The sequence below is a fragment of the Poecile atricapillus genome, chromosome 11 (genome assembly GCF_030490865.1).
Source record: "Poecile atricapillus isolate bPoeAtr1 chromosome 11, bPoeAtr1.hap1, whole genome shotgun sequence".
NCBI classification, from domain to species: Eukaryota; Metazoa; Chordata; class Aves; order Passeriformes; family Paridae; genus Poecile; species Poecile atricapillus.
Window position 1 is genome coordinate 13,213,391 of NC_081259.1, and position 27,821 is coordinate 13,241,211.

At 36.5% G+C, this 27,821-nt stretch overlaps 1 protein-coding gene across 4 annotated transcripts in view; it reads right to left on the reverse strand.

The window, feature by feature from the left end:
- Positions 1-464: 464 nt before the first annotated feature.
- Positions 465-27,821, reverse strand: part of NEDD4 (NEDD4 E3 ubiquitin protein ligase) — a 50,008-nt gene continuing 22,651 nt past the window's right edge. For 3 of the 4 annotated variants that reach the window (XM_058846794.1, XM_058846796.1, XM_058846795.1), the window contains 24 exons: positions 19,463-19,513; positions 18,577-18,638; positions 18,132-18,234; positions 17,293-17,462; positions 16,622-16,739; positions 16,319-16,486; positions 14,509-14,574; positions 13,806-13,925; positions 13,196-13,402; positions 12,004-12,081; positions 11,710-11,764; positions 11,562-11,620; positions 10,635-10,700; positions 9,129-9,358; positions 8,463-8,584; positions 8,291-8,361; positions 7,501-7,596; positions 6,418-6,491; positions 6,210-6,270; positions 5,572-5,631; positions 5,366-5,473; positions 4,682-4,778; positions 2,338-2,410; positions 468-2,260 (listed from right to left, as the gene is read on the reverse strand). In XM_058846794.1, the coding sequence (XP_058702777.1) occupies positions 2,158-2,260; positions 2,338-2,410; positions 4,682-4,778; positions 5,366-5,473; positions 5,572-5,631; positions 6,210-6,270; positions 6,418-6,491; positions 7,501-7,596; positions 8,291-8,361; positions 8,463-8,584; positions 9,129-9,358; positions 10,635-10,700; positions 11,562-11,620; positions 11,710-11,764; positions 12,004-12,081; positions 13,196-13,402; positions 13,806-13,925; positions 14,509-14,574; positions 16,319-16,486; positions 16,622-16,739; positions 17,293-17,462; positions 18,132-18,234; positions 18,577-18,638; positions 19,463-19,513 (2,418 nt within the window). In that variant the 3' untranslated portion in view covers positions 468-2,157. Of the gene's footprint in view, positions 2,261-2,337; positions 2,411-4,681; positions 4,779-5,365; positions 5,474-5,571; positions 5,632-6,209; positions 6,271-6,417; positions 6,492-7,500; positions 7,597-8,290; positions 8,362-8,462; positions 8,585-9,128; positions 9,359-10,634; positions 10,701-11,561; positions 11,621-11,709; positions 11,765-12,003; positions 12,082-13,195; positions 13,403-13,805; positions 13,926-14,508; positions 14,575-16,318; positions 16,487-16,621; positions 16,740-17,292; positions 17,463-18,131; positions 18,235-18,576; positions 18,639-19,462; positions 19,514-27,821 lie in introns of all 4 variants that reach the window. The other variant, XM_058846793.1, reaches the window with a different exon arrangement.

Genomic DNA, 27,821 nt, shown 5'->3' on the forward strand with positions numbered 1-27,821 from the left:
TCTTTTTACTTAAGCATAATCTGCTATCACCACGCCCCCACAAACTTAGTTTGAAGCCCACAGGAAGGACGTGCTGCTGGGCACTCCCTGCTGCTGGTGCAGGGTTTCAGGGCCCCTCTCCCACTCCCCACCCAGCTCTGCATCTGCTGGAAAAGCTCCCAGAGCAGGGAAGAGCCTGGCCCAGCCTCACCTGGTCAGTGGCCTTGCTGAGGGGCCTCCCCTTAACATCTCTAGGCTGGCCATGGACTGAAGGCTGACAGTGACCTAAAGCTTCTATAAAAACACAATATGCATTTTTCCAAGGCTACACGTCTCAGAACACCAGGAAACAGCACTGCTGCATCTTCACAGCTCTGCAAAAGTAGCAGCATGTTGTGGTGGAACTACTGCTGTGGCCTGCCTAGGAGTATAAAAATTACACAGTTCTTGCTATTTCAAGATAACTGATTTGCACTTCAAAGAACTGAATCACAACTTATTAGAATAAACTTTTATTTATGCTCTCAGGATCCTTATTTTATACTTTATGCAACAAAACCTGCTACATTCAAATCTATACAGATTTACTGATATATCATTCACGTTTTACAAAACTGCATATAGATTTGGGAAATTTGTATAAGTTACCTTTATTTACACGTAATACTCTCTAGTCCTAATGACCTAGTCAAAGGATAAAACAAAGCGGGATTTTAAATATCCCTTAAGACCCATTAACATTTGTTACATAATTTACATATCTTCAGAGAGAGATGTGCTACACTTCCTTCTTGCATATTTATAAAGACTGTGACTAAACAAATTTGCTGGCCAAAGCTAGGTACTGTCATTTCCTCAGATCATATTGGTAATAAAATCTTAAAATTTGAGCAAGTCAGGTATACAAACCAATTTTTTTCTTTCAGAACCAACTTCGTTAATTATTTTAACCAGCACTTGCTCAAAAGAAGTGTTAACATTAATACAAAAAATACCCACATTTACAAAAGAAATCAAACTAATATTTATATATGACAAGTTGATCTACAATAAATTGCACATTGTTGGTTATGACTTTGGTTGTACTGTATTAACAAATTTGGTTTCTAGACTAACACTGGAGAAAAAAATATAAAAATGCAGCTGTAGAAACTAGCAACCTGTAAACATATCACAGAACCAAATTCTGCACCTGATCAAATGTGCAAAACTTCCACACAGTTCAGAGGAGTTTGCACATAACAGACTGCTGAATTTGGCTCAGAAAACCCTGTAAACATGTTCTTTATTGTTATGTAGTGCAATACTGCAAGAATGGATAATAAAGGCCTCTATCAGTAAATACTGAGTGATATCCATACAAATTCCACTTTAAGATTGATTTGTTGCAAAAAGCTGAATTGAAAATATTTTCGTTCAACTACAAATTTATCAAAAAAGGTGATGAACACTCAATAAACCAACATCAGTATACAAATTCAAACAAAAAATGGGTATAATTTCTCATTAAAACTCAGAATTATGCTGCTTATCTGTTTTGTATAAAAATCTTGGGTTTGTTACACTGTTTTAGCAAAAGCAAGTTAGAAAGAGAAGTCTAACAACTGTGTCAGCAAGCCAGTGTTCTACAAACAAATGTTTTCCAATGTTTTATCTAATATGCTGAATTATAAGGTGCTTTGGGCATATCTGTTGCAAAGAGCCTGAAGCAGCACAGAGTATGATATTATAATACATAGAGTTTGTTGGGTTTTTTTGTTTGGGTGGGGTTTCTTTTAAACAGTTTAACAAGTTCAGTTGTTCCTCTTAAAGCAGCAAATCAAATTAAATCCTCTGCAAAGATTTCTTCACAGCTTGACTTCAGTAGTTTTCTGCAGGACAGTCTCAAATATTGTACAAGAGGCAACTGCTAAAAACATTTTAGTTTTTGACTTACTTGGCACTGGCCGATCCAATGTGTATATTGCATGTATCACCAAATACACAGAACTATGGAAATGACAAAATACATTTTCAAAAGTTAGTGATTTTTAATACTTGGTTATTTTACACCTGATACTATGAGGATTCAATAGCCACATGACTAAATACAATGGTAGTCCCTGGAAAATTCAAATTTGTTTGTAAACCCTTAAAATAAAATTGCAGCACTGGACCAACATAATTTATGTCTGTGTCTTAATCAACCCCATCAAAACCCTGAGTGTTTTCAATCGCAAGAAGAAGTTTATCCCATAAATCTTCAAACGAGTCATATGGAGGCAAATCCAAGCGATTGAAGCTGAAAAACAGATGAAAACTCTTAAGTATTTTATCACTTTTACTAGAGGTCATAATTTACCTGAATTAAATACTCACCAGGTATGAGCTCTTGGCAGTTTTTCAGGGGTACCCCACTGTTCAACTGTGAACAACTGTGGTCCATTTGAACCTGAAGAAAAGAACACACCAATTTTCACCCTATTATGAAATCTTTTTATAATCAGAAATTCAAATTATGGCATATTTGGGGGTTTTGTAATCCATTTCTGACATTAGAAGGAGCTATCTATATGAATAAAATACAGACTATAGGGAGTAGTAGTCAATAATCCCAATTCACTTGTATTTAAATTATTTCTTGCTATACCTCAGTTTCAAGCAACTTTTACACCTTCAGCTCAGAAGCCTAAGACCTAAATGTATATGCATAGTACCTGGCATTGAAGTCTTTTGGACAAGACAATTACATACTGTCATAAATTTTGCATAAAAATTTATATATAATAAATACATAAGTATATGTACATAAAATATACATATATAAAAACCTATACATGTTTATCACCACATGGCAAAGTTTTACCACCTGTTAGAAAGTAGTCAGTGTCCACCTTTACCTATGCAACAACAAAGTAGAATTGCTGAGAACTTTTGGAAACATGGTAATCATATGTGTATTCCCAAGATGTTCTTTTGCACCTGAGAGAACATTTTTTGGTTACCAAGAGCAGCCTCAGCTCCTTCTATCCTTCAACAACTGTCTTACAGCATCTCAGCTCTCAAAGTTTCTTGGAGTTCTCAATTCCTACCAAGTAGATGCAAAGAGCATTTTATAACCGTTTCCTTAAGCTAGGAGAAGACTGTGCAGTTAAAGAAAGACAAAGAATTCTCTATCTTGTCAGAGAATGTTGTTCAGTGTCCCAGTGCAGGTGGGTTTTCTCCCGGCCTCAGAGCACTGGTGTGTGAGGAGCAGAAACCCCTGGCTGTGCCACGAGAGGGAGATCTCTGCTAGGAAGTGGCTCCAGGGCCGCAGAGTGGGCGTGGGAAGGGAACAGCCCAGCAGCAGCAAAGCACCACGGACCAGCACAAAACACTGAAAAACCACATACAGCCCTTTCAACACAAGGAACAGGAAATATAATTGTTACTGGGGTTTAGTAAGGGTGGCATGCTGGTCGCAGTAAAGCAGCAATAACAGTAAGAGAAACAAAGCACTGTCCCAAACAACTGCTAGTTGAATTTTTCATTAAGGAGAGAGTGAATACACCTACAGAAGACTGCCCAAGGATCTTCTAATCCCTAGGCAGAAGGAAGCCGAGAACTTCAGCAGTTTCTTTCCCTGTATCAGTTCTTAGTTCTATCTCTAGTAGTGTTCTTAGACAAATAGGCAGAGCTCCTGAGGCAGCAGAATTCTGACTGGGTTCCTCTGTGATGAGCATGTGCTGTAACACCAAAAATGCCAAGGCTCGGGTGCAGCAGCAGACACACAGCTAAGCCTGCTGAGCACACTGTTCTTCCCACTGGAACTCACAATTCATTTACTGATGGAATAGAAAAAAATAAACCAAGTATTTATGATGAAAATGACGACATGGAGAAATGGGAACACATGATGGGTGGTTTTGTTCACAATCCTTTTGTTTTATAAACAAATTAATGTCTTGTTTATAAAAAATGAAATGTTTAATCAAAGAGGCAAGTTAGGCTATTCTGTCATTTGCACAGCAACTCGGCCACTTTTATACAGCCTTAATAAAGTAGTCAAGCAGAAAACGTAATAGCTGATGGCAGCTGAGAACAGACTTCCCCTAAGCCAAGCATCCCCACCCTTGGTGGGCTGCTCTATCTGCTTGCCCGCAGTCTGCCCACAGTAGCTTTTCTGGCTTTGCTATTGAAATTCGCTCCCTGCTGTCTTCTGCTTGTTTCAGTCTCGGTGTTGTAGGTTCAGTACTTTTCTTCTGACTTCATATTTAACTCGTGTCATTTCAGTGGTCCCCTTTGGAGTATATCCTTACAAACAACTGCATCTGTACAACCGCGGCTTGTGAGCCGATAAAAGCAGTTGTGGAACTGAAGTTAACTGCTGATGCCAGCATGCCTTTGTAATCAGATCTTGGATAACTGAGAATTTTCTTCAAGCTCAATCATGTGTTAAACAGGGATTTTGCAGCTCTTGAGAACTTTAAAAATCCACATTCATTTGAGAACTCTTATACATTTAAAAACTTCCAAAACCAGAATTAAAACAAAGTATTTATAGAACATGGGAAACATGTGACATACATGACTCTTCTCTAACTTTGTCTCTTTTAACTGTCAGTACTTACTAAATTTCAAAACAAAATTTGAAAAATAATTTGACAATGTCTGCAGTCAAACAGGACAATGTTGGTATCAGATTCTTTGTTACTTAATTGTGAAGATAATCTTAAGTACTCACCATACAGCTCAGCAAACCCATTCATGGGAACACGTGATGTGCCAGTAACAAACTGAAGTAATCTTATTCTCTTTTCAGAGTCCATCATTAAGACTGCCTATGTATGACAATGATTACAATTAAAGATTTATTTTTAAATTAGGGTTTTAAGCTAGTAGACTTATGCAACACAGTATCTACCTCTAAATCATTATCTGTGATATACATATGCATTTTTTTATAGTGACACACACAGTCTACTTCTCTGCCTATTGCTTAAAGCTATGAAGTCAACAAATTTTTAATGCCACTGTAACAAGAGTATGGTTACTGGATAAGCAGACTGTTAAAATGCTTCCCTTGAAGATTTGGCCCCCTACTTTCTTTGAAGTTTCTTGATGTTATGAACTAGAAGCCAAATTCCTGTAATTTATTAAACAGAAGAGTTTAACACCTCTTTAGTGTAACCATGCCAGGAAAACCTACACAAATATTTTCAACCCCAGTCAGACAGGGATTTTTTTTTAAAAAGCAAGCATCACTATTGCATTTACATTCTTACCATGCATCTCATCTTTAGTTTTCTTACTTTCTCAGAAATTTTAATGGTAAAATAATATTTACATAACCTTTTAACAAATCAAACTATAAACTAGCAGAAAGGCAGCAGCTTTTGAATAAGAAAATATTAGTATTTCATTATACCTTCCAGAACCACTGTATTACTTGATGGTTTACGTTGTAGCCATTTTTGTATTTTGTGTGTAGTTTCCAATCAGCCACATCCACATCTCCCAATCCACACATTAATAACTACACAGATGAAAAAAAAACAAAACAAAAACACCAAAGTTTAAGTTAGTATACTAAAGTTTCAACATAATTTGTTTTCTTTTCCATTATATACCCACCTCTAGCTCGTTTTCATCAAAAATTTTAATCAGATCCTGTGGTATTAGTTCAAAGAAGCCCTAAAAAAGATGAGGGAAGGTTGTAAAAATCAAGGCAACATTATTTTAGCATTTTTAGTCATGGAGAAGGATATTTAGAGGCTTTGGTAAACACAGCCAAAGCAATATACCAAACACAGATGTTTGGACACCAGGAGTCCCCAGTTTCATTATAGTACTTTTAATTGATTTCTCACATCTTTTCTGTGCAACACTGAGTGATGAGTATGGAAGTCTGAATACCATCTATGTAATAAAATTTGTACAAAAAAGGGTAAATTGCCTAGTTTAAATCAAACTAATATAATTAAATTAAGTTAAATTTCTGCAAAGGTCCTTAAAAAGTTTGCTCTACAGCTAAATCTGTCAGTCAGGACTGAGAAACAAGCAAATTTTTCAAGATGAATTAAACACTTCAATAAAAACATACCAAAATATTTTTAACTTGGAAGTAATTCAAAGCTGACACTACAAACAGTACCACTGTCTTTTTTTAAACTTTTAACAAAATTATTAGTGGGTGTTCAGGGTGTCCAAAACACCTTAATATCAGATGCAATAGAATTTTAGAAGAATTTATTTTGTAATTAAAATTATACCTCTTTAAAGGCTGTCATTTGTTTCTGTACTCGGCTCACAAATCTCCACTGAATTACAAGACTGCAAAAAACAAAACAAAACCACGTTTAAAATAAAAGTGATTTATAGACAAAGAAACAACTTCCTTTTGTAAATAAAGCTAACATAGAGCCCCTGAACTAGAGGGCAATCCAGTGAGGTACATTGCATACAGCAGCTGCTACTCACTGAATGTAGTCTCTCTTGTTCTTGTTGGTGACAACTATTTCTGATCCACCACTTTTCAGTTCATGTTGATGGGTCTAAATGCAATGCACAGAACAGGTCTTAAGCAAGGTGAATATATAACAGAATTCCTATGTTAATATTAGGTAATTCATGCAACTCGTGAAGACTGCAGAATTTGAGAACTATGAGAAACAGATCCAGTCACGGAGGTTACTTAATAAATAGAATGTGGTACATTTTTTAAAAGAAGATATATTATTGAGAGATGCAATGGGAAACCTCCACTTTTTCTGACCTGCTACAACACACCCAAGACTGCACACAGGTCCAGAATAAGGCATAATTCTCTAACTGCATATTCCATGACCCAGCCCTCGTTCCAAATCTCAAGGAAAAACAATTACAGAAACCACTTCAGCAATGATCTCAGTAATTGAATCAAATATACATCTCTCTTACAAAGTGACTTATAGTACTAGAACCTCAGAAGACAAGGATCTCATTTTCTGCTATCATTGATGTACATTTTCATTGCTTCTTAGGATCACTGCTGTTACACAAGACCACAAAGGTTATTACCCTTAGATCTAGCTGGCAACTGTAATTCGGAAGTTTCATTCAAGACTTATGGTATTTCTACATGACTTATCCTAAATAGCTTTGTATGCAATAACAAAGTTGTTTATTCTATAGGTTTCTAGTACATCTTAAGAGAAAGGAAACATGTCGTTTCCCAGTGATTTCAGCAGTTTTCAAAGGAGCTCATCCTTTCCAGATAATCACATAAACCCAACCTCTACTCTAGATCAAATAATGACTATGGATATCTTAGTCTTGGTTGCCTTCTCAGCAACAGCTACATTTCAATGCAAGTAGTATTCAATAAAAATGCACAAGCAATTTTTTAAAGCTCTGCTTATTTCCAAATTGTTTATCACACCAGGTTGAAAGCACTGCATGAGTGGAAAGAGCTGAGTGAGCAAAGGGGTTTTCTTAACACCATACAGATAAAATCCCCTAATTTCACAGGTCAAGTATTTTCTTTCATGTTTTGTCTATTCTACATTACATGAACGTACTAACCTGACCAAAAAGTTCTTCATCAACTATGAATCTGAGGTCCAGTTCTGTTGGATCATTTTCAAGAATCCATCTCAGAGAATTGTAATATTCACTATCCTAAAACAGAATTACAAAATAGTTGGACAGGACTTAGAGCAACCCAGTCCAGTGAAAGGTGTCCCTGACTTGCCACCCAAACCATTCCATCATTCTAGAGTACCAAACATATATCAAATCAAACAAAAAAAAATCAGGACACATCTATAAATCTATTCCTAAAAAACAGATAGCAACTACACGCTGTAATTTTAAAGGGCAGCAAAACCAGTAACAGATTAAAAAGATAGAATAAAAATCACTTTGTCCATGAGTATTCTAAATAAGAGCTGTTATCAGGGAACCAACCAAACAAGAAAAGTCTAAGGGACATGTTTTTCCTCTAAAAAATATGCATTGTATCACTCAAGTATTTTCGGTCCCAAAATTATTAATTTTTATAATCAAAGAAAAAACTAATTTAAGAGACAGGTTTAAGATAGGAATCCTAGAAGTATTTATATTCAATTTTAACAACCTCAGTGTCTAAAACATTTTAAGAAAACATCATAGAAAGTATAGGTTCAAGTTTTCAATACGGCTTAACTGACTTAAACCCAAGTGCTATACAACTTAAGACTTATAAAAGATGTAGCCTAAGATATCCTTCAATCATGCATTTTCAACCTTCAAAATGTCATTAAAGAGATATAAATATACACAAAAATTATAAATTAACATGAAATTTATTTACATGATAAAGTAAATTACATACCACAGATTCCATATCATGTAGTGTTATTGGTTTTTGGAGCATCATCTTGTAAAAAGGACGAATAAAAAAGGCTGTAAAGAAGAAGAAAAAGTAAATTTTACAGATGTAACTTAGGACTCAAAACACAGGCAATATTCATCTGAATATCACATTACAGAAGATAAATACTAACCATCCAAAAGTTTGCCATGGTAAACAGCCATTCCAGCTACACGACCTATAAACTTGAAATAAGAGAGATGATCTTCATTGCAAAGTCCAGAGTTCGGATTGATCTGCAGAGTATAGTTATCTCTGAAGTTGAAGGAGAGAGCAAGGAAGAGAAAGAAAAACAAAATGTTGTACTATTGGAACAGTCTCACATTTGAAGATCTGAAAGACATCACTTATTAAATCAGTTATTGCTTTTCATTATGGTATATAATATTAAACAATATGCAATAGAAGACTATTAGTATATCAGAAACAACCACCACCAACTAATTTACTAAGTTAGAGATATACCAAAGAGAAGGGATCAACTCCCATTCATTTTAAAGTAGAATAACATTCTCTGCATTACTGGTTACGTACTGCCTCTTCTGTACGCAGGAGATGGTTGCAAGCACATGCTTGTCCATGCAAAAAATGCCATGGCTTGTTAGACTGCTGTAAAAAAAACCCCAAGTACTGTCTCCACATTACTCTTCTGTCAAGCAACTGGGTGCAGATTATCACAGTTGTTACCAAATGAAACCCTCCCATACATTTGTAAGGGTGAGAGAAGCCCCCTTTTTAAAGAAGGTATGAGAAAGACATTTTCCTAAGATTTCAAGTCTTCCAGAGCGGTTTTACTTACGTAGCTGAATATTCAAACAATCCATAATAAGGGTTAAACATTTCTTTAGAGAGAAGGAAGAACCATTCCCTGGCCACTCCTCCATAGTCTAAACCTTTTTCACCATCAAATTCAATCCAAAGTCTTGCTTTAAGGAAATCTGCTCTCTTTACAGCTATAATTCTTCTGTAAGAATCTTCAAGGATTGTTGTGCGATGAATTTTCATTTCAAACCTATTTGGAATATCACTCTAAAAGAGAGAATATGAAAACAAAGAATAATGAAAAAAACCCAGCATCTTACGGTTTTGCAGAATATGCAAATTCTGAAAATAAACAAAGAGGGCACAGAAACCCTTTCTTTACATAACTTGGAAGAATAACACAATATGGTTAAAAGGAGGTTCTATTTACCTACAATTCAACTAGCAAAGAGAATTTCAGATATTAACTTCTATTTTGTGCCAAGAAAATACAGTTAAAGTAAGTTCTTACTAGTAACAGCATATGGGCAGTTGTTCTGCATGCAGCAAGGCATGGCGTCTCTTCTGACACTGAACATTTATCATATTAAACACTTGATTAAAAACAGCTCACAGTTGACACATAAAATTACCTGGAACTGTTTTACCTGACTTACTTCACCTTCTAGTTCAATATTCCATGAGCCTAGGTGTCCCGTTCTCTTACTGAGGACAACATCTACAGCTGTATTTAATTCTTAAACTACCACGCTTGTATTGTGTGGCTGAGCTCTCTATCACTTCTCAGATTAAGATACTGACATTTGAATGAATGTCAATCTTGTTTGACTAGGAACACAAAAAATGAGGTGCATATATAATTGAATGCAATTTACATGTCAGCTCAAAATGCATAGGCAGACTTTGCGGGTAGAAGATGAAGCACAGATCTAAACTCAAAGGCTATTATTATATATGAAAAATATCTCCCGAGGATGTAAAATTTGATTGAACTTGTGCAGACTCATTGTTATCTGGCTGTCCAGATGCTATTTACAGTATTTTATGCTACATGTTATAAAGATACCTGGCACTGCCACTTCTAACTAGAGCTTGGAAACAAGATTCATAACTTTTGATTTTAAAGCTGTAACAATTTATTGCAGTCATCCAGCCTGATCATGATGACAGTAGAGTTTTCTACATAGACAGAATAAAATCTGTTCTGAGAACTTCTGAGAATACTTCCCATATTCTGATTTTCAAAAACTACTCTATGCTTGATCGGTGATTTCCAGACTTTTCTGTTGCCAATCTTACTTTCACATTCATGATGTTTTAACCTTTGAGAATTTCTACTCCTTAAATTAGATTGCTTACAGTCTCATCAGTGCCTAACGTCACAAACTCTGCTGTTAAAGTAAATGCTAATTGTTACCAAGTTGGTGCTTCACAAATGTATTTGAGAACAGACAGTAAATTTACCTTCCCTGTAACCTAAGCTTTCCCTTGTTTAGGGTTCTAAGTTTTATAAGCTTCTGCTGGATTCCTATTGATTACTTACCTGTTTCTTCAATTTCTTTCTGAAGAATTCATACTTCCGCTTATAGTCCCTGGAGTAAGGCACAGCCTTTGGAGGAAAGAAAAGAAAAAAGTCTCATGTGTCTCATGAAACACAGACAACCCATTTAAATTCTGAGAAAACAGGAATACATGTTTTACTGAGTGCCAGGGGAAGCTTCCAATTTATAAACACCAGGAATGAAAAGCATTTCTCTGTTCAGATCAGATCCACAGAATTCATGCTGTACTTGCCCATTAGCTGATTTAACTGCCTGAGATCCCTGAGTGGCCCAGATCAAAGTGACCAAAATGCCTTTGGTGACGTCCATAGCGCGTCCATTTCCCCGCTGTATCATGAGAGACCTGGCTACAAACACCTCTATTTTCCATGGACAGGGAAGGTTGTTTACATACGCAGGCTATTAATAAACACAGATATCAGCTGAACACTAAAACCCATCTATAATTATAATGCAAACCATCTTTGCAATTAGTTCTGGTAATTTTGCACTTCGGATTAAGTACTGAAGCTGGATAATTATTTTTCAGTTGAAAATTCATTTAATTCCTCTTTAAGCCCTTTTGTGTCTTTTTTTTACTTTTTCTCCTTTTTTCTCAAATTTACTTTATGAATTGAGCTAGTGTGGACAAAAAATAAATAGACTTTCTTATCCACTTGAAAGTCCTCCCCCCAGTCTATAAGGAAAATTTCTTACTACCATGGGAATTGCTTTTTTTTTCTGCCATTTAAAGACCATTTCCCCAGAAAGCTTTCTAAACAGTCTTTGAACAAAGGATTTTTATTTCTTTTTAAACACCCTGAAAGTTTCACTTTCTAGATCAACTAAGTGATAAATGACAAGAGTTTGTTTGGATTCTACTAACAATGTTTTTGAAAAATATGAAAATCTACATTAGGAAAGCTTACTGGTCCAGTTATTGCCACATTCTGCAGCCGAGGATCCTCCCATTGAGTTCTCTTCGTATCTGCAAGACATTTTTAAATTAGTTTCATTAATTTAAATAATGTTTGCAAATAAGATGATGAGTAGGGAAGAATGCTACATTGTACATACTGTGGTTTATGAAGAATATTCTTCCATCTGTGTGAGTTCTCTCTTCCCAACCTGGCTGTAAAAAGGCAACATTTTTATTACACATTTTTATTATAAATTTCTGATTGTGCATAGAACTCAACATGGTCTGCAATTGTGGGCATTCCTCCCCCATCTACTGTCAGTACTAAAATTCAAAACTATTTTTTGTAGGAAAAAAGCAGGATGTGTTTTCTCATGTGCAAATTTCAATAATGCCAACTTTAACAGTTAAACTGTTTTACCTGCAAAACAAGTATAGAATGGTTTACTTACTGGTAATGGGCCCAGGTCAACTGGATCTAGGGAAGTCTTTCTCCTGGGATGAGCAGACATTTTCAGTCTTGGATCTTCCTTTGAAAAGAAAACAAGAAGCATGTTAAAATCCTTCTGCTGTTTTGTTTTGGTTTTAATTTTTTTTGGTCTTTATTAATGATTTTGTAAAGAATACACCAGTAGAAATGAGGTAATGGTGGCATATTCTGTAGCCAGAGGAATCCTTGAGGATTCTCAGTCCTCCAGTAATTTACAAACATCTTCTAGTAACATCTCACGTTATTTTTTTTACATATATATAAATCCCTCATTCAACTCATTTTTTGTGTAATTGAGTTGAATTACTCTTTCCATGTGATTTCTTACACACCTTACACTTTTTGGGTTTGGTGAGGGTTTTTTGTTGTTTGGTTGATAGGTTGTTTTGTTTTTTGTGGGAGCTAGGTTGAATGTGGTTGTGTTAATTGCGTTATTTTCATCTACCTGGAGAAAAGAATACCCATTTTGAATCAATTTAATGCATTTCTCTTCCCCTTTCACCTGACAGTAGCACTGACTTTTGATATGCTTAAGCCCATCTAATAGCACTGCCAAGTGGTGTGCAGTGCCCCTCTGTGGAACTGCAGCTGTACAACTCCCTCATCCATATGCTATTTGCACCTGGTCTGCTTTTCTAAGCATCCACAGAAATTTGTGTTGTGCCCTGTGATAAATTCAAGGCAATAGATTTCCTGCTGAAGGTATGTTTACAGAACTCATTTCTGTGAACAGCTCCTATAAGCTACTGCAGTTCTGCAATGTCATTTATTAGGGGCTTTACTTCTGCAAAGCAGATTCCTGTTTTCCTCCTTCCAAGCTAAACTTTTAAGTACCAATACAATTACTAAAATTTATAATCTTCTACGCATAACAGGCATTATCATTTGGCATTTTTATTACATATCACTCAGACTCACACAGGATATTTTGGGTTGGAAGGGACCCACAAGGGCCATGGAGTCCGTCTCCATAGCCCGCACAAGGACTGAATGCCCCACCTTGGCAATATTAGCACCATGCTCTGACCATGCTCCTCAAAAGACAGATACAGCTATCTTGTCACTAAAGAAACATACAGAAGCTTGCTGAAAGCAGCAAAGTTTTGATCCAAGAAGAATTAGAATTTCAGTTCATGAGAACAATCTTCCATTACCCATGTTGTGGTTTTGGTATTGTGGTCAATAAAGAACGGTCTCCCATTGGGTGCATGTCGGACTTCCCAGCCTTTAGGGAGAAATCCTTGCTCCACTTCAGGCTGCTGCTGAGAAGACTGTTGTGATGAATCACTTGATGTTGCTTGTGGCTGTCTTCCTACAGAAATACTTTGTGCAGCTGACACCTGACTTGTTTCCACAGCAATCTATGGTAAATGACAAAAAAAATCCTATCAAATCAAAGCCCTATAAAGCAATATAGTTTTTCTATTAATCTATATTTTTGACTCACGAAAGCAGTTTCATAAAGCAAATCCCTGACAGATTTCATAATATCAACCACATTGATTAACAATCACTGATTGTGCTGAAGGTTTACAGAGGCCTTCCAACCCCCTCAGTCACAACCACTCTCCAGAAGGGAGAATGACTTGCCATAAACATTACTGTTCCTAACTCTCCGTGCAGTCTCTCTGATATTTTATGTGGTACTTTACACTTTGTGCCTTTCGCGTGCTCTATTTCAAAGCCATCTCTTCACTTCTATTACACAAGATCTTTAAAAGGTTCAATGAATACAAACATCAGTAAACTGAACACAGGCAGTACCTGTACGACTGGCTTTATCCAGGTAGTGGTTCTAGAATTGTGATCTATATAATATGACCTTCCTTTTTCATCTTGTCGTTCTTCCCAGCCTGGGGGTAATCCAGATGAAGTAGGCAGTAACTAAATATGAGTGATAACAGACGAAAAACAATTAAGAAAACTATGAAACTTACTGTAAAAAGGTTTTCCTTTGTCTAAATAAAACAACAAAACTATATTTTAGAAGGTTCATTACTTTAATGAACTGGGTAAAATAGGTAAGAAGTATTTAAGTCCTTCCCCGAATAGCATGAAGTAACAGATGTTTGTTTATTTATATAAAATTCAAACTCCTCATGTTAAGGATTCATTTATATACCTGGTTTAGGCTGATCCAGCCTAGTACTTCTGGCTGTGAGATCACAGTTTGCAGTGCCACCATGAAAACGTAATGGAATGTGGTATAGCTTTTAATTAGACGTAAACAATTATAAGGCAAACCATTTGTAAAATGAAACTCATCATCAGGGCAAGACTACTTCCTTCTGCAGGCTATGCATCACACTAATGCTAAACAAAGCTGAAACGTGAAAGCTTTACAGCTCAACTAGACCCGTAATTGCCATTTTGTTAGGACAGCTGCTGGGCAAGGAAGGCCAAATCTCATTTGAAATGTCAGCACCTAACACAGCTAAAAGCCTGTGTTTTTTGAAAAATGACTTACCACTGGATGTGCAGGCTGCTCTTCAAGTCTGTATGTTTGCAGACTACCTCTTCTGCTGGAATGGTTCTTGAAGGAGTGAAGAGGAATGAAACATTAGTTTTTATTGCAGCCTTAAGGATAGCAGGAAACAGTCAACTGTGGTTAGCACACTTCAATCTATTACAGCTTCCATCATGAGCAAAGTGTTCTATTTGTTTTGAAACATGATTTAATATCGTATTTTTTAATCTCCTGTTTTAACAGCTAGAAACATCAAGTTCACAGAGTCTGTTATAATCTTAGGATGATAGAGGCTTATGAAAGTTCAGAAAACCCTAGCAATAGATGTTTTGGCATGTAAAATATTAATTACCAATAGTTACAGTAAAATTGAGTTTACAGTATAGAACTTTTTGTGTTGTCAGTAAAGTCTGTGACAGAGCTGAGCTAACCCAACTTTCCAGAGAGTAGATTAGGTCAATAATGAAAAGATAGGAGAGTCTGACATAACCAGTTTGAGAAGAGCAATTAAATCCCTGGACTTTGCAGAACTGTCCACATTCTTGCCGAAAGCCACATTTAGATCTCACTTGCTACAATTAGGCACCTGTATTTCATTCTGCTCCAGAATTTCCACAACTATTTGAAGGATTTTTCCCTATCCACACACTATTGGAATACTTCAAAGAAAAAGCATGATTGACTTTTAATTTTTTTGGTGGGGGGTGTGGGGTATCCTGTGCACCCCAGGAGGCAAGACTGCCATTCTAGCTGACTTTTGCAAATAATTTGAGTATCTGCCTCTTTCTTTGCTCAGGCCACTCAAGCAAGCTGAAATAACAATTTTCTTGCTATCCATGGGATGCTGAATAGCAGAGATCAAGTAAAATCTTGTTACTCTCACTTGACTGTTTCCAGCAACAGTAGTGATACATTTGTACAAACTCAGACAAACATTGTCAATTCCAAATTTACATTTGGAAAGGCATTCTCAACATCACAAAAACTAATGATTATTTCAATACCAAAATCTATCAGTCTAGATGGCTTGGGTCACCTCTACAGGCTTTCCTCAATGGACAGTGGATTTCTCACGTCATGTATCAGGTTACAAGGCTGTTTGTGGAGCTCGGGTTTCGCAGGACAGCTGAGTTTATTTAATTGCTTGCTACCACCAAAAAGTCGAGTTTCACCCTGGCTACATAATCCTGCTCTTTTCCCTCTGCTACTGTAGCATTTATCAGACAACCTAGCACTCTGTTTCAGTTGCTCAAACTGCAAAAAAGCAGAGTTGGGGAAAAGAGAGTAGCTTTCTGCTGGGTTGGCAGGATGAACAGACTCCCACAGAGGTCAGGCAAGTTTGACAGCTGGCACAAGGGCGGTGGAACTGTATGTGCAAGCTCCTTTTTTTGCTGCTACAGAAGCAGCAGGTTTACTCAACCCAATCATAAAACCTTATCCCAATATCCACAATGAAAAATGGTCAATCTTAGAACTTGTTCTAATGGGAGAAGTTACTCACATAGCACAACTCCCTTAGAAAAAAGCTTTCAGGAGACAGATTTTTTCATTCGTAGTTTTCAGCACTCTATGACACTAGACTAAGAGGTAGGTTTACAGACTGAAAAACAGCTCACACAAATCTGTTTTAACTTTAGGCAGAAATCCATATAAGCAAAGCAGAGAGGAAGAAAATGCTTGTTTAGATGGGATTGTACAGTAAAAAGACTATTCTTAAGATCTGTGCATTTGAGATTAAATTAAAAATATAATTTCTAAATAAAATATTGATGGATCTAATTCTATCAGAACAATGAGAAAAATAATTTACAGTGTAGGCTGTTGACTGGCCAGTAGCTGGACTTCCAGAGGTAGTAAGTCTGTTACTCAATTCTTCTGCAAGATGACTCTGTATATCACAGCTACTCTGCGAGAGAGGTATTTGAACATTCTGACTGCTGTACATTGTTGCCTCGTCTTCAGTTATAATTTCCCAGCTCTTTAAAAGGAAAATAAAGGGAAAACATTTTTAAAAAGCAGTTCCAAGTTACGATTAGTTAAGACAAGCTTTTTGAGTAGGCTATATTAAAAAATTACTTGCATTTCAGAAACATTTTGAGATTTATTGTTTTACCTCGGGGGAATCTCTGCTCTCTGTGTTTTCTGTATCCTCTGATATTTGTCGCCGGTGAGTGAACACGTGCTGGGCCTCCAGCTGCACGCTGCCAGGATCTGCAACAGCCACACTGTCCCTGGTGGGGCAGAGTGGGAGAAGTCAGCAAACAGCAGCCAGAGTTTATCTTTCAACGGTAAGCCAGGCTAACAGCAAAAACATATATCACAGTCATTCTGGCAGAAGAAAAAGAAACAGTCTGGACTATATAAGTTAATGTAAGCTGTTTAAAATGAGTAAGCATTCATGTCAATGTGAAGTGTAAGCTGAAGAACCAGGTAGCATTCCAGGGGAAAAAAAAACGAAAAAAAAATAAGGCAAACAAGTTAAAGAAGTCCCTGATGGGAAGAAAAAACCTGGCTGAAAACGAAAAAATCATTTACTTTCCATTCCTGTAATTGTTATCTCTCCAACTGCAACCAGATGCTATTTGAATACATACTTCAAGAGCACTGTAAAGTCAAAATCATCACGAGCCAGTGACCACTGCATGAGGGCTTCTAAGTTAAGTGAGGAAAAGCTCTCTACTATTTTTCAAGCTGTTCACTTCTTATTTCTCCTTGCTGTCAATGTAACTAGGGTGATTTACACTAGCTAATATAACACTTGAATTTTCAGGCTAAACGACATACTGTGCAGTTGGCCTTTTCCACTGTGTTCTTCTGAATTCATGATTGACGTAGTAGGTCCTGCCGAGGATGTCTTGTCTTTCTTCCCAGCCTGAAGGCAGTGGAGGAGATTCCTGCTGCTGCTGCTGTGGCTGGCTAGCAGCCTCTGGTTGGTCCAATATAATCCATCCAGGCTGAAAGACATAACTACCTTTAATTTAACAGAAGTTTAAAAACATATCTTAATTTATCAAGCCACTCCCCCTTTTAAGGTGTAGTGCCATTACATCTTAAGCCAGTAACTTTGACACTCATTTTAGTGTGTTTATTTCTAAAAAGCAACAGGGCATATTATTCATGCAGAAATCTTATTTTTAACTCAAGGTCCTTAAATATATTAATACCAGAGGTTGTCAATTCTAGGAAAATAAATAGCATTCAGAGAATACATTAAAAGCTTAAATATTGCCATTTTATACATATGCTGCAAATGTATGAGGCAGATAAACATACCCTTCTGTAACAAAGTTTAATTACAGCAAGGGTGGTAATGCTGAACAGAGTGAAGTCTGGAAAAGAAATCCATTAATCTACATTGGATGTGTTTAAAAAATTTACATATATATGGCAGGTAAGATCAAAATATCCCTACGGATTGGAGAGAATTGAAATTCTAACACCAAAGATGTTAGTGTGTGTCTGGGGTGAAACAACATTAAACGGTACCTACAACAGAAACTTAAACACTTTAAATTGCATGCAAGATACAAAAAACCACTTTTAACTGGTTCATTTCTAAAACATATTTATAGCTTAGTGATTCCTAACATTAATTTTTCAGCAATAAACACATTTTTTCCCACCTCTAATTCTTCAGCCTGTTCTGTAGTTTCTTCTTCAGACCCATTGTTTTTAGGTAAGTAAGTCATTTTTAATCTAAGGTGGCCTTTAACTCTTGATTTATGGCTGCAGAAGAGAAAATAAAATGATCTTGTTGTGCACTTGTAAAACAAAATAGTTGAAAAGGCTCAGCTAGAGGATTATTTTTAGGTGTTCCAACACAAACTCGACTTGTTATAATCTACATTAACTAAGTTTTATAATGGAATTGAGGCTTCAGACTTCTGAATACAGTAAGTATTTAAAATAATGCTGACTTTTTAGTAGAACAGAAGTATCTCAGCAATGCTACTCCAATTTCTTCGATGGAACCAGGAAAACTTAGAAAATGCATATGTATTTACAACTAATTACGTAAAAACATTATTTAGATATAAAAATTAGAATTTCCATGTGGTATTTACTAACCTTCTTGGATGAAGAACAAAATCCTTAAATGTATATGGTCTCTCCATACTTGGATTTTCTGTCTGGAATAAGAATTTTTTTCAAGAAAAATTTTTATCAAGCACTTGAAATCAAAGAAAACTATCAGAAATTTACCACTGATTTCTTTAAAGGCCATATAACATTTTAAAACTTAAATTACAGGTTCAGATACAGTAACAGCAATACCAGCTTTAATCTTAGCAATAAGACCAATACCCTGGTTCAAGAAAACAACAAATACCTTTCAGTGTCTATACACATTACAGAATGAAACACCTACTCTTGGAAAAGGTTTGTCATGGTTGCTACCCTGTTTTTAAGACAGTTCCTGATAAATCTGTTAGTATCTGCTAGTGTTTTGAAACTTCAGAAGAAAATGAAAAAGCTAATTTATTTTAATGTTCTTGGTGATATATTTTTAAAACTAATTATCTGCTTTGCAAAAAGAATATACAAGAAACAGAAAAAAAATTACCAAAGCAACCCTAGCTCTCTGTTTGCCACTTACCATCTTTTTTGTATCTGTTCATGCAAATAACGGACAGTAAAAATAAATTTACAGACTTTAAAGAAGTATTTTAAAACATGACAATAATTACAATCACTTCTTATCTTTAAGACTGTAAAACTATGGAAAAGCTAAAAGCACTCCAGCATTAAAAAACAAGGTAACCTACTTTGTTTTATAAAGATCAGCACTGAAAAACCCCAAACAGATCTAACAAAATAAAATAAAGAACCCACAGAGCAGGAGAATTTAATCACTGTATTATCAGCATTGTTAACTTCCTTAGATGACTAATAGAGTGCATATAGAAATATTTTCTCCCTTTCATAGTCTTAAAAACAAACAAAAAATACAAACCGGTAACTGATAAAGAGGAATATCCACTTGTCCAAGAAAATCATCTCGAGTCTACAGAAAACAAAAACAAACACCACAGAAAGTTGAATGCTGCAAAGTGCTTTAAACAAAACAAAATTTGAGGGAGCTGGGGGTGGAGATTTAGACTGCTTACTAAATTATACAGATTAATCTTAACCAAACAGGAGATTTGTTCAGCATCAGGACTGAGACTGTCAGCATCTCCAGCACAAACATTGTCCTAAAGGACCCTCCTCCTAAGAGCACCCAACAATTTCCATAAACCTAGGCAGCTGTTTAAAACAGGCATATATAAACATTTTTTCTTTCCCAAATCATACAGCTACTGTCAAAGATAACAAGAAGCAAAAGTAAGTAAAATCTGTGGTAAGTGTTTTGGAAGTTCCAGCAATTCCAGTGGTCCCAAGCCTGGCATGGAAATTGGTCAGAACTATGAAAAAATACCTTCTGTATACACACATTTCAGAGTTTACTTTTAACAACAACCATCCAAAAGATTTTACCCTGACTTGGATGTCTGGACTGTCCAACTGGGACCAGACTCTGAACACAGCAGCTGTCAGACCAGGGCAGGGACTGACAATACACAGTACTGCTGCACACTTGACTTTTCATCACGGATTTTTGCTTGCCAAAGAAATCACAATTTCCGTAATCTACATAGGTAATTTCAGTATTCACCAATAATCACTACCAGCAGTACTTTACTTGACTTCTTGCTGCATTACTGGAGCATGTTCTAAGTTGCTTCAAATTTGTGATTTGAAAACCTTTGTGAACCTCCACAAAAGCAGAAAAATGTATTATAAGGGTCATTTAACATGAAGACATATCAGTGCCTGTGGAATACACTCAGGTCAGCATGGAATTTTTTGAAGGTATGTATAAACTTGTTGCTTTAAAAAAACCAGAATGCAACACTACAAGACTACATTTTTTTGCACAGACTAAGGAACTGTGAAAGTCTTCAACTCTGTGGCTCGTGCAACCTTTGAAATTCTAGGCTTCCTGATTTTTCCATCTAACAAAAGATTTGGTGCCTATTTTTTCCTAAATCTGTTATTGCATTTATTCAAACTAATCACCCCAGAAGTTTAAAGTTTGTTCATAAAACTTTTCACCACAAGGCTCTGCAGCTTGCTGACATCTATTTCCTTCACCTCAGGGCAAAACCATGTGCTTCAATTTTCTTCTGGGAAACCTATTTTAATTTTCAATTCAAATGTTTTACAGCATTAAAACTCCAGTCCAATCCTCTGACATTAAGTATAGGTATTTCTCAAAGCAGTTCTTTTTACCTTAGTAATTCTGGTACCTTTTTTCCTTAGCTCTGTTGTCCTAAGTTCATCCATTTAAACTTTAAGTCATACATGCATTTGGAGAATTAGTGTCTCACATGGGCCTCTAATTTTTACACCTGCAAAAAGTGCAGCTAGATTGTCATAGGTGATAAAATGCTAGAAATTTGGAGGTATGTCACTTGAAATTCAGTTTACAGCATGGATGTCATGTTCAGATCTGAAGGGGACAAAAATGAAAACACACAAAAAACATCCACCTTTTTAGTCCACAAACTAATTTGAAATAGAAAGCTACAACAGGTTTCCTACCTGAGGAGGCTTCCCTGAACTACTGAAGGAAAACTTTCTGTGCTATTATAGACCACAGGATTCAGGAAAAAAATAGGTATCATTTTTGCCTATGAGGTTCTTTCTGAAATGGCACAGCACATACCTTAGACATGTTAAAAGGCTTAGTATTTGTAAAGTTCTTGGCAATCCTCAAGTGGAACATGCCTTCCAAATAAATTATTGGAATGTGGGACAAAAGTTTGCTCTACTTTAGAAACCCTCAGAACATTGTGTTTGTTACCAGCATAATTTGAGTATGTGCTCCTGTTATTCACTTTATTATTCTGCTGTCTCTCCTGCTATTTTTAGCAGTTAGGCTCGATAACCAACTCTTTAACAGTACTTTCTCCTCCAGCTAGAAAGCAAAACCCTGTGTGGAGATTTTTGTTGATCTCCAAACAACTACCACATACATCAGATAGCAGGAATGATCTCCAGCAATGTGCCCCACTATGACAAGCTGACTAATGCCTGCGAAGAGGTGCCAAAGCAGCTTCGCAACAGACATCGCACACATGAACAACTAAATGCCAGTGGAGCTGAAACTGTTTGGATCTCTGTTTCATCAGAGCAGGCAACACACACAAGTGGGTCAGTTGTTCCTGTCAACTTCTAATTTCTTAACAGCCAAAGAACTCAAACTTTCTGCTTGGCATAAACCTCAATTAATGATATACTGCACTAACAGAGAGGCCTTGTATTTTACTGATTCACTGGTTTAGTCTATAGAAAGTTATTAAAAACAGGTGAGGACAGACAGCTGCTGTACACAACTCATTTGAAGATCTCCAGTGCAAAGCCGAAGCATTCAAAGAAAAGCAACAAAATACAGTAATTCTGTTCAAAACTCATTTTCATCTATTTTATGAATATATGCTTAATAAGCTTTAGATTTTAGACCTTTTTTTCCTGCAACTCCCATCAGAAACTGAAGTAGATTTTAATAGACACACTTACCTGAGTCACACGTTTAAGAGCAATATTTAGAACATAACCCAAAATTTACAAGGTTTGAAAATGGGTCACTGAATTTAGGGTCTTTCTTAACTGCTGGATTCATCACACAGCCTTTTGAAACAGTTCCTGGGTGTTGATATAACAAGTATTATCTCTACCAATTTTTGTGACAAATGTTTGGTGGTATTAGTGCATTAATTAGAATCCAAGCATATTCCCCCAGCCTTTTTCTGACTAAACTGGCAGCTAGCTGCGCACAGGTTGGTCTTTGCACAGAAATCCACAGCTGTATGGCAAAACAAGAGAGCATACAGCTTTTATTGGAGGGAACATAAATATCAATTCAAATTGAAAAAACAAACAGTGATCTGGACTATCGCTGCTTAAGAAAACAAGAGCTCAATAGATGCCTTATAAAACCAACATTCTTCTTGCTTAAATACCCAAACATCAACATTAGTTACAAGCTTGATGAGAATGAAAAAAACTTTCCTGAGCTACACTAGCAAATTCAAGTATTTTTCTTTTCATGCTGTGCTGAGTGTATTATTTGGTTCTCTTAAACTCTAAATTGAAAAAAGTGAGCTTTTTTTCTTCCATAAAATACTGCCAGCATATGCTATTCATCAGGGAAAAGTAACAGTTTCAAAAAAAAAATAAAGATTCAATTATGACATTAAGATTGTACCAAATTCACAGATTCCACAAGCAATGTTTTCTCTATCTTGCAATGCAATAAACACTTGGATGCATGGAATTCATTACAGTCCTGTCTCCTGTATTTTTAAGGGGGACCTGTGGATTGTGAGGAGAATTTTTTTTAATTACACATAGGCCATGTAGGCATTTCTTTGAAGTTAGCACCTATGACAGAGATATAAGACCTATCAGAATTTTCAAAACACGGAGAATACACAGTGTTAGATCAAGGGTTATTGCACAACATGTGTTTCTGCAGGGCCTTCAGCCCTCCTGGCTGTTTCAACAGCAAGGTGTCAGCACAACACGCCTCAGCAGTTTTACCATCTGCTTAACAGACAGCATTTAGAATTGACACTGAGGTTGTTTTCACTAATTCTCTCTCACTTCCAAAGATATTTAAAGGAAACTGCTTATCTAAAGACCAGAGAAAAAGCATCATCTGTTTCTCCATTTATAGCTTACATATTTTATATGGCACCAAAATATAAATATGAACTTATATGTTCATATTTAGTTTACAGTACTTTTACAAAATTCATATATTAGTCCACCCAATCTGTACTGCTTTGAGAACTTGTCCTTAACAGTTCATTAGCAATGCAATTGAAGACAGCTTTTTTTGTAAAAAACAGTTTGCAGGAAGGCAAGTTATCTAATATAACCAAAGCATACTTCATAACAACACAAACAGAGCACATGTCAAAAGTTATTAACGCATTGATTTTATTCATCAGGACTTTGAGTTCCTTTGGTTTGATGTATGCACGTGCCAAACAAGCTACCATGTAAAAAGCAGACATACTACATTTTATGAAAAGTCAAAAGCCAATCCAGACTTGTCCTCCTGTGTTAAATCTGCCAATATTCACCAAAAAAAATTAGAAAACAGTACCAAATATTTAATTAGGTACTATTTCAACAAGTCATTCCTGACATCAAGTCAGTTATCTTCATAATAGTATAAAAACACAAAACTCTTGCATCTATTTGTGAAAGCTTTTTTGCCAAATATTAAGCCTTTAAACAAAGTTTGAAAAATAAACTCTCATAGTAACAATTTCAGGCGCACTTTTACCTTCATCATTTAGCACTAGAAAGCTTAAAACACAGAAATTTAAAACTCTATCAAATATTAAAACTGCATGTGTAATTTGCTACCAGAAGTAACAACAGATAAACCAGATCTTGCAGATGTTTACCACAGTGGCTAATTAACACATTCAGCTGAAGGACTTGATACAGTCAATTAACTATTTGCTTTTCAAAGCAAGAGGGAAGAAATAGAATTAAAAATAAGATAAACTATTTTTCTCCAAAAGGGAGACAACTGGAGCATGTCTGCATCATGGTCTCACTCCCATAAAATTCACTTGATCCAGTTCAGGATCACATAGAGGCATAAAGACAGCTTGAACCTGGCAGCTGCTTTTCAGGCCTACATTAACTAAGTTGGCCAGGGCTGTACAGGTACCTGGCCACTTCCTAGAGAATGAGCCTAGAGCAGGGCTGGATGCAGGCTGCATTGCCTCACCCTGCTTCAAAGCCAGCCCAGCAGTTTTCAAATCATTCTTAAGTTTGCTGTTGATGCAAATACAGCATCTAACTCAGGACTGCCCTGTGCCTTTGCACCAGCACACAGCTAACAGCCACTGCCAGCCACACAGCAGCTTTCTGTGCTCTTCCCCACTCAGCTTTAGTCCTCAGTCACTGCTCAACAGGGGTCTCAAGCCCCACCTGTCCACCTCTCCCAGCCCCAAGCCTAAACCTTCTGCTGCCAGATGTAAAGAGCTAGCTCTGCTCTGGCTAGAGCACAACTTGGTGGTTGGGTTTAACATAAGGTCTGCTGTGCTAAAGCTATAAATCCCACCTGCCCAAAACCAGTCTGCATGAACTGACCTTGGATGCCTCAACCTCTAATGACAAAAGGTGAGCATAACACAAATAATCCAACCACAATTACTTTTCCAACAGAACACTATTACAATTCATTTCAGACAAACTCAATGACATTACCAAAGTTATATTATACTTCCCACTTCAGACATGGTTGTATTAGCCTGTTATAGCCTGTAGTTAACCACTTTAGATTTCTCATTAATAAGCAAAATATTTGTCCCAAAACAAACTTAATGGAAACAATGATTAGTAGAATAACTGGCTAAGGTAGAAACTCCATTGAAAAATAATTTTCACAATAAACTCTGGAATTCCTTTTCCTTCAGAAAGCCCTTGTACTTTCACGTTACCAAACAGGCTGTCTCCTTTATGCTAGGAAAACCACTGATTGCCAGAGAAATCATCTAGGTCTGAAAGAATCCAGTTCTGTGTTTCTTACCACATTCCTCTTACTGAGTAGCTGGAGTGTCTCATTTGCATTTTAATACGCCCCAACTTCAACGACTCCAAGTTTGTATGTAATTTCAGCCAGGAACTTGCTGATGTCCTTCTTAAATTCTGTTTGCTTATGTTACAGTCAATACAGCTGAAAGCAGCCCAAGGTCTCAAACAATTATTGCATCTATCTGTAGACTTTTCGGTTTATTGTAAACTGTCATGACAGAAAAAAAAAAAGTACTCTCTTGAAACAGAGATGATTATAGATCCATAAACTAACACTGCAATGAGCTACAAACATTTTGCTGGCTGCATTCCCAAATCAGCATGTTCTGTTTGCCACAGGGAATAAGGAAAAAAGTACACTTGGAACAGAGACACTAAACAGAAATGCAGGCCAGTCCCCTTCAGACAAGGGTGAAAGTCAGTCATAAGCAAATGACTTGACTGCAAAGGCCACTCAGTTTTGCTTACTTGCTTAATCTGTGAAATTCATCCACTTCTGGAAGATGAGAAAACATGTGTCAGAACACAGAAGAGCACTCTCTGCCAAGGGTGAGGGGAGAACATTTCTACCACTTGATCCCCTGTGGCTGCAAGGGCTGAGCAGGCACCAGAGAGCCTGGGGGTCAGATTAACACTCTGCCTACCCTTGTATCCTTTCCATGTAATGGTCAAGAGCAGATGCTTAAGGAATAATAATAGTGGCAATTAAGAACAGTACTTCCTTTAATACAACCCCCAGTTTCTAATGAATAAGCAGTCATACACCTCTTGATTCTGACATTAAAATACATATTGAAAATAAAATACTCTTTGATGGACCTTTCTTCAATTTACCTAACTTCTTAAAATTGATTTCTACTTTAGATATGCAGATCTTGAGACAATTTGCTCATAACACATAAAAGAATATATTTTTTAAAAGTGGAATGAAAAAATTCACCTCCCCTAAAGTACAGTTTAATAAAATCCTCCATATCATCTTTTTTTTTCTTCAAAGCTGAAAACTCCCTTGGTCTACTTAGTGTATCTCCTCACGTAAAACTCACCCCAATCTTGCAACCCTTCTCTTTTCAATTCTGTTATCCATGCCTCTTGAAAAAGGATGACCAGAAATATACATGCCATGCACCTATGTGGATTTGTAAAATACCATAATGGTGGTTTTAATTGTGTTAGTTTATTTCTTCCCTAATAAATCCTAAGCTTTTATTTGCCTGTCAACAAGATCTGAGCTGACATTTTCAGCGAGTCTTTCCCCACAACACAAACCATTTCCTGACCAGTCTAGGAGTCCATCACCAAGTGTGCATCATTAGCTGCTTTTCATGTGTGCAATACTTGGCATTTTTCAACACTGATTTCCAAATTTCCTATTTGGAAAAAAAAAAAAAGAAAGAAATTAAAGCAATGATCATGATCTCATATGTGAAAGCCTGCAAGTTCTTCGGCTAGTGAGGAGTAAAGGAAGAATGTCTGTAACTTGCCCTGTGAACAAGTTTTACTTTGACACATTCTTGTAGGTATACCACATTTAAAAAAACCCAAAAACTATAGCTTGTGGCAGTATTAAAGAAGCCACAGCATCAACGTTTCCCACTCTCTCATGGCAGATTAAAAGGACATGAATCACACTGAAGACTGGATAATTACATATTTACATAAGCTGTTTCAGGAGGCCTGCTCTGGATGGTTTTGCAGTTTTAGTTTCCCCATTTTTTTCTGGCATGAAAAACCTGCTCAAATTCAGTTCAGCTGCAGACTATAAACAGAATTAGGCTAATCATAATCTCTGCAGAGCACAACCAAATAAAACTTTTCCTTAATATGTACATGAAATGTTTGCTGAGGACTAGAAAGTGCTAGAGCTTTAATATACTGGTATGTTCAAGTATCTGCTTCCTTATGATGATACTCTGAAAGTTACATATGGTTCAGAGTTGCCAAATACAATCTGCGAAACCTGAAAAACTTCAATGATCAAGTTATTACCAAATAATATTATTTGATTGCTTCCTTTGCTAATGAATCCAACATAGCAACCATTCACAGCCAGGCTGTAAGATCTATCCCATCCTTTGTGTTCCACCTTTTTCTTCCCCTGAAAAAGGACTGCTAATCAAAAGCTAAAGCCTGAAGGCAGAGAAGAAGGTATAACTAAACTCTGCATTTAAGCAAGATGAAAAACAGTATAAATTAGTACCAACAAGTAAAGCACTACAGGGCATTGCCACTTAAAGCATAAAAGCAAGAAATTACCTACAACTAATTATAAATTGTTCATTATTGTGATTAGCACTGTTTCCATTGTCTTCCTTTCAATGTATTAATGTATACTTCAGCTTCTAAAATTTGACTGAGACACAACACATGCACTCTTATGTGATTTAAATCTAACGTAGTCATCCCCTCAATTCCTCAGAAAGTCACCGCCTTCCTTTCAAGCCCAACTCTCCCTGACTGAATTGACAGACCATGACACAGCAATGCACCACATGGTCCTGTAATGTGATCCTTCAAGATATGCAATACTGACCAATATGAAAATTATTAAATTATGAGGTTACCACAGCACAGTAGCAAAAAGTGATGCCAATTTGTGCTTTGCCTTGTATTGGCTCCATAATCTTCTGCTTTTGCTGCTCATTTTCCACCTCACTTCCTTGCACAGATTTGGGACCCTGATACACATGCAGCCCTTTGCTCCATGT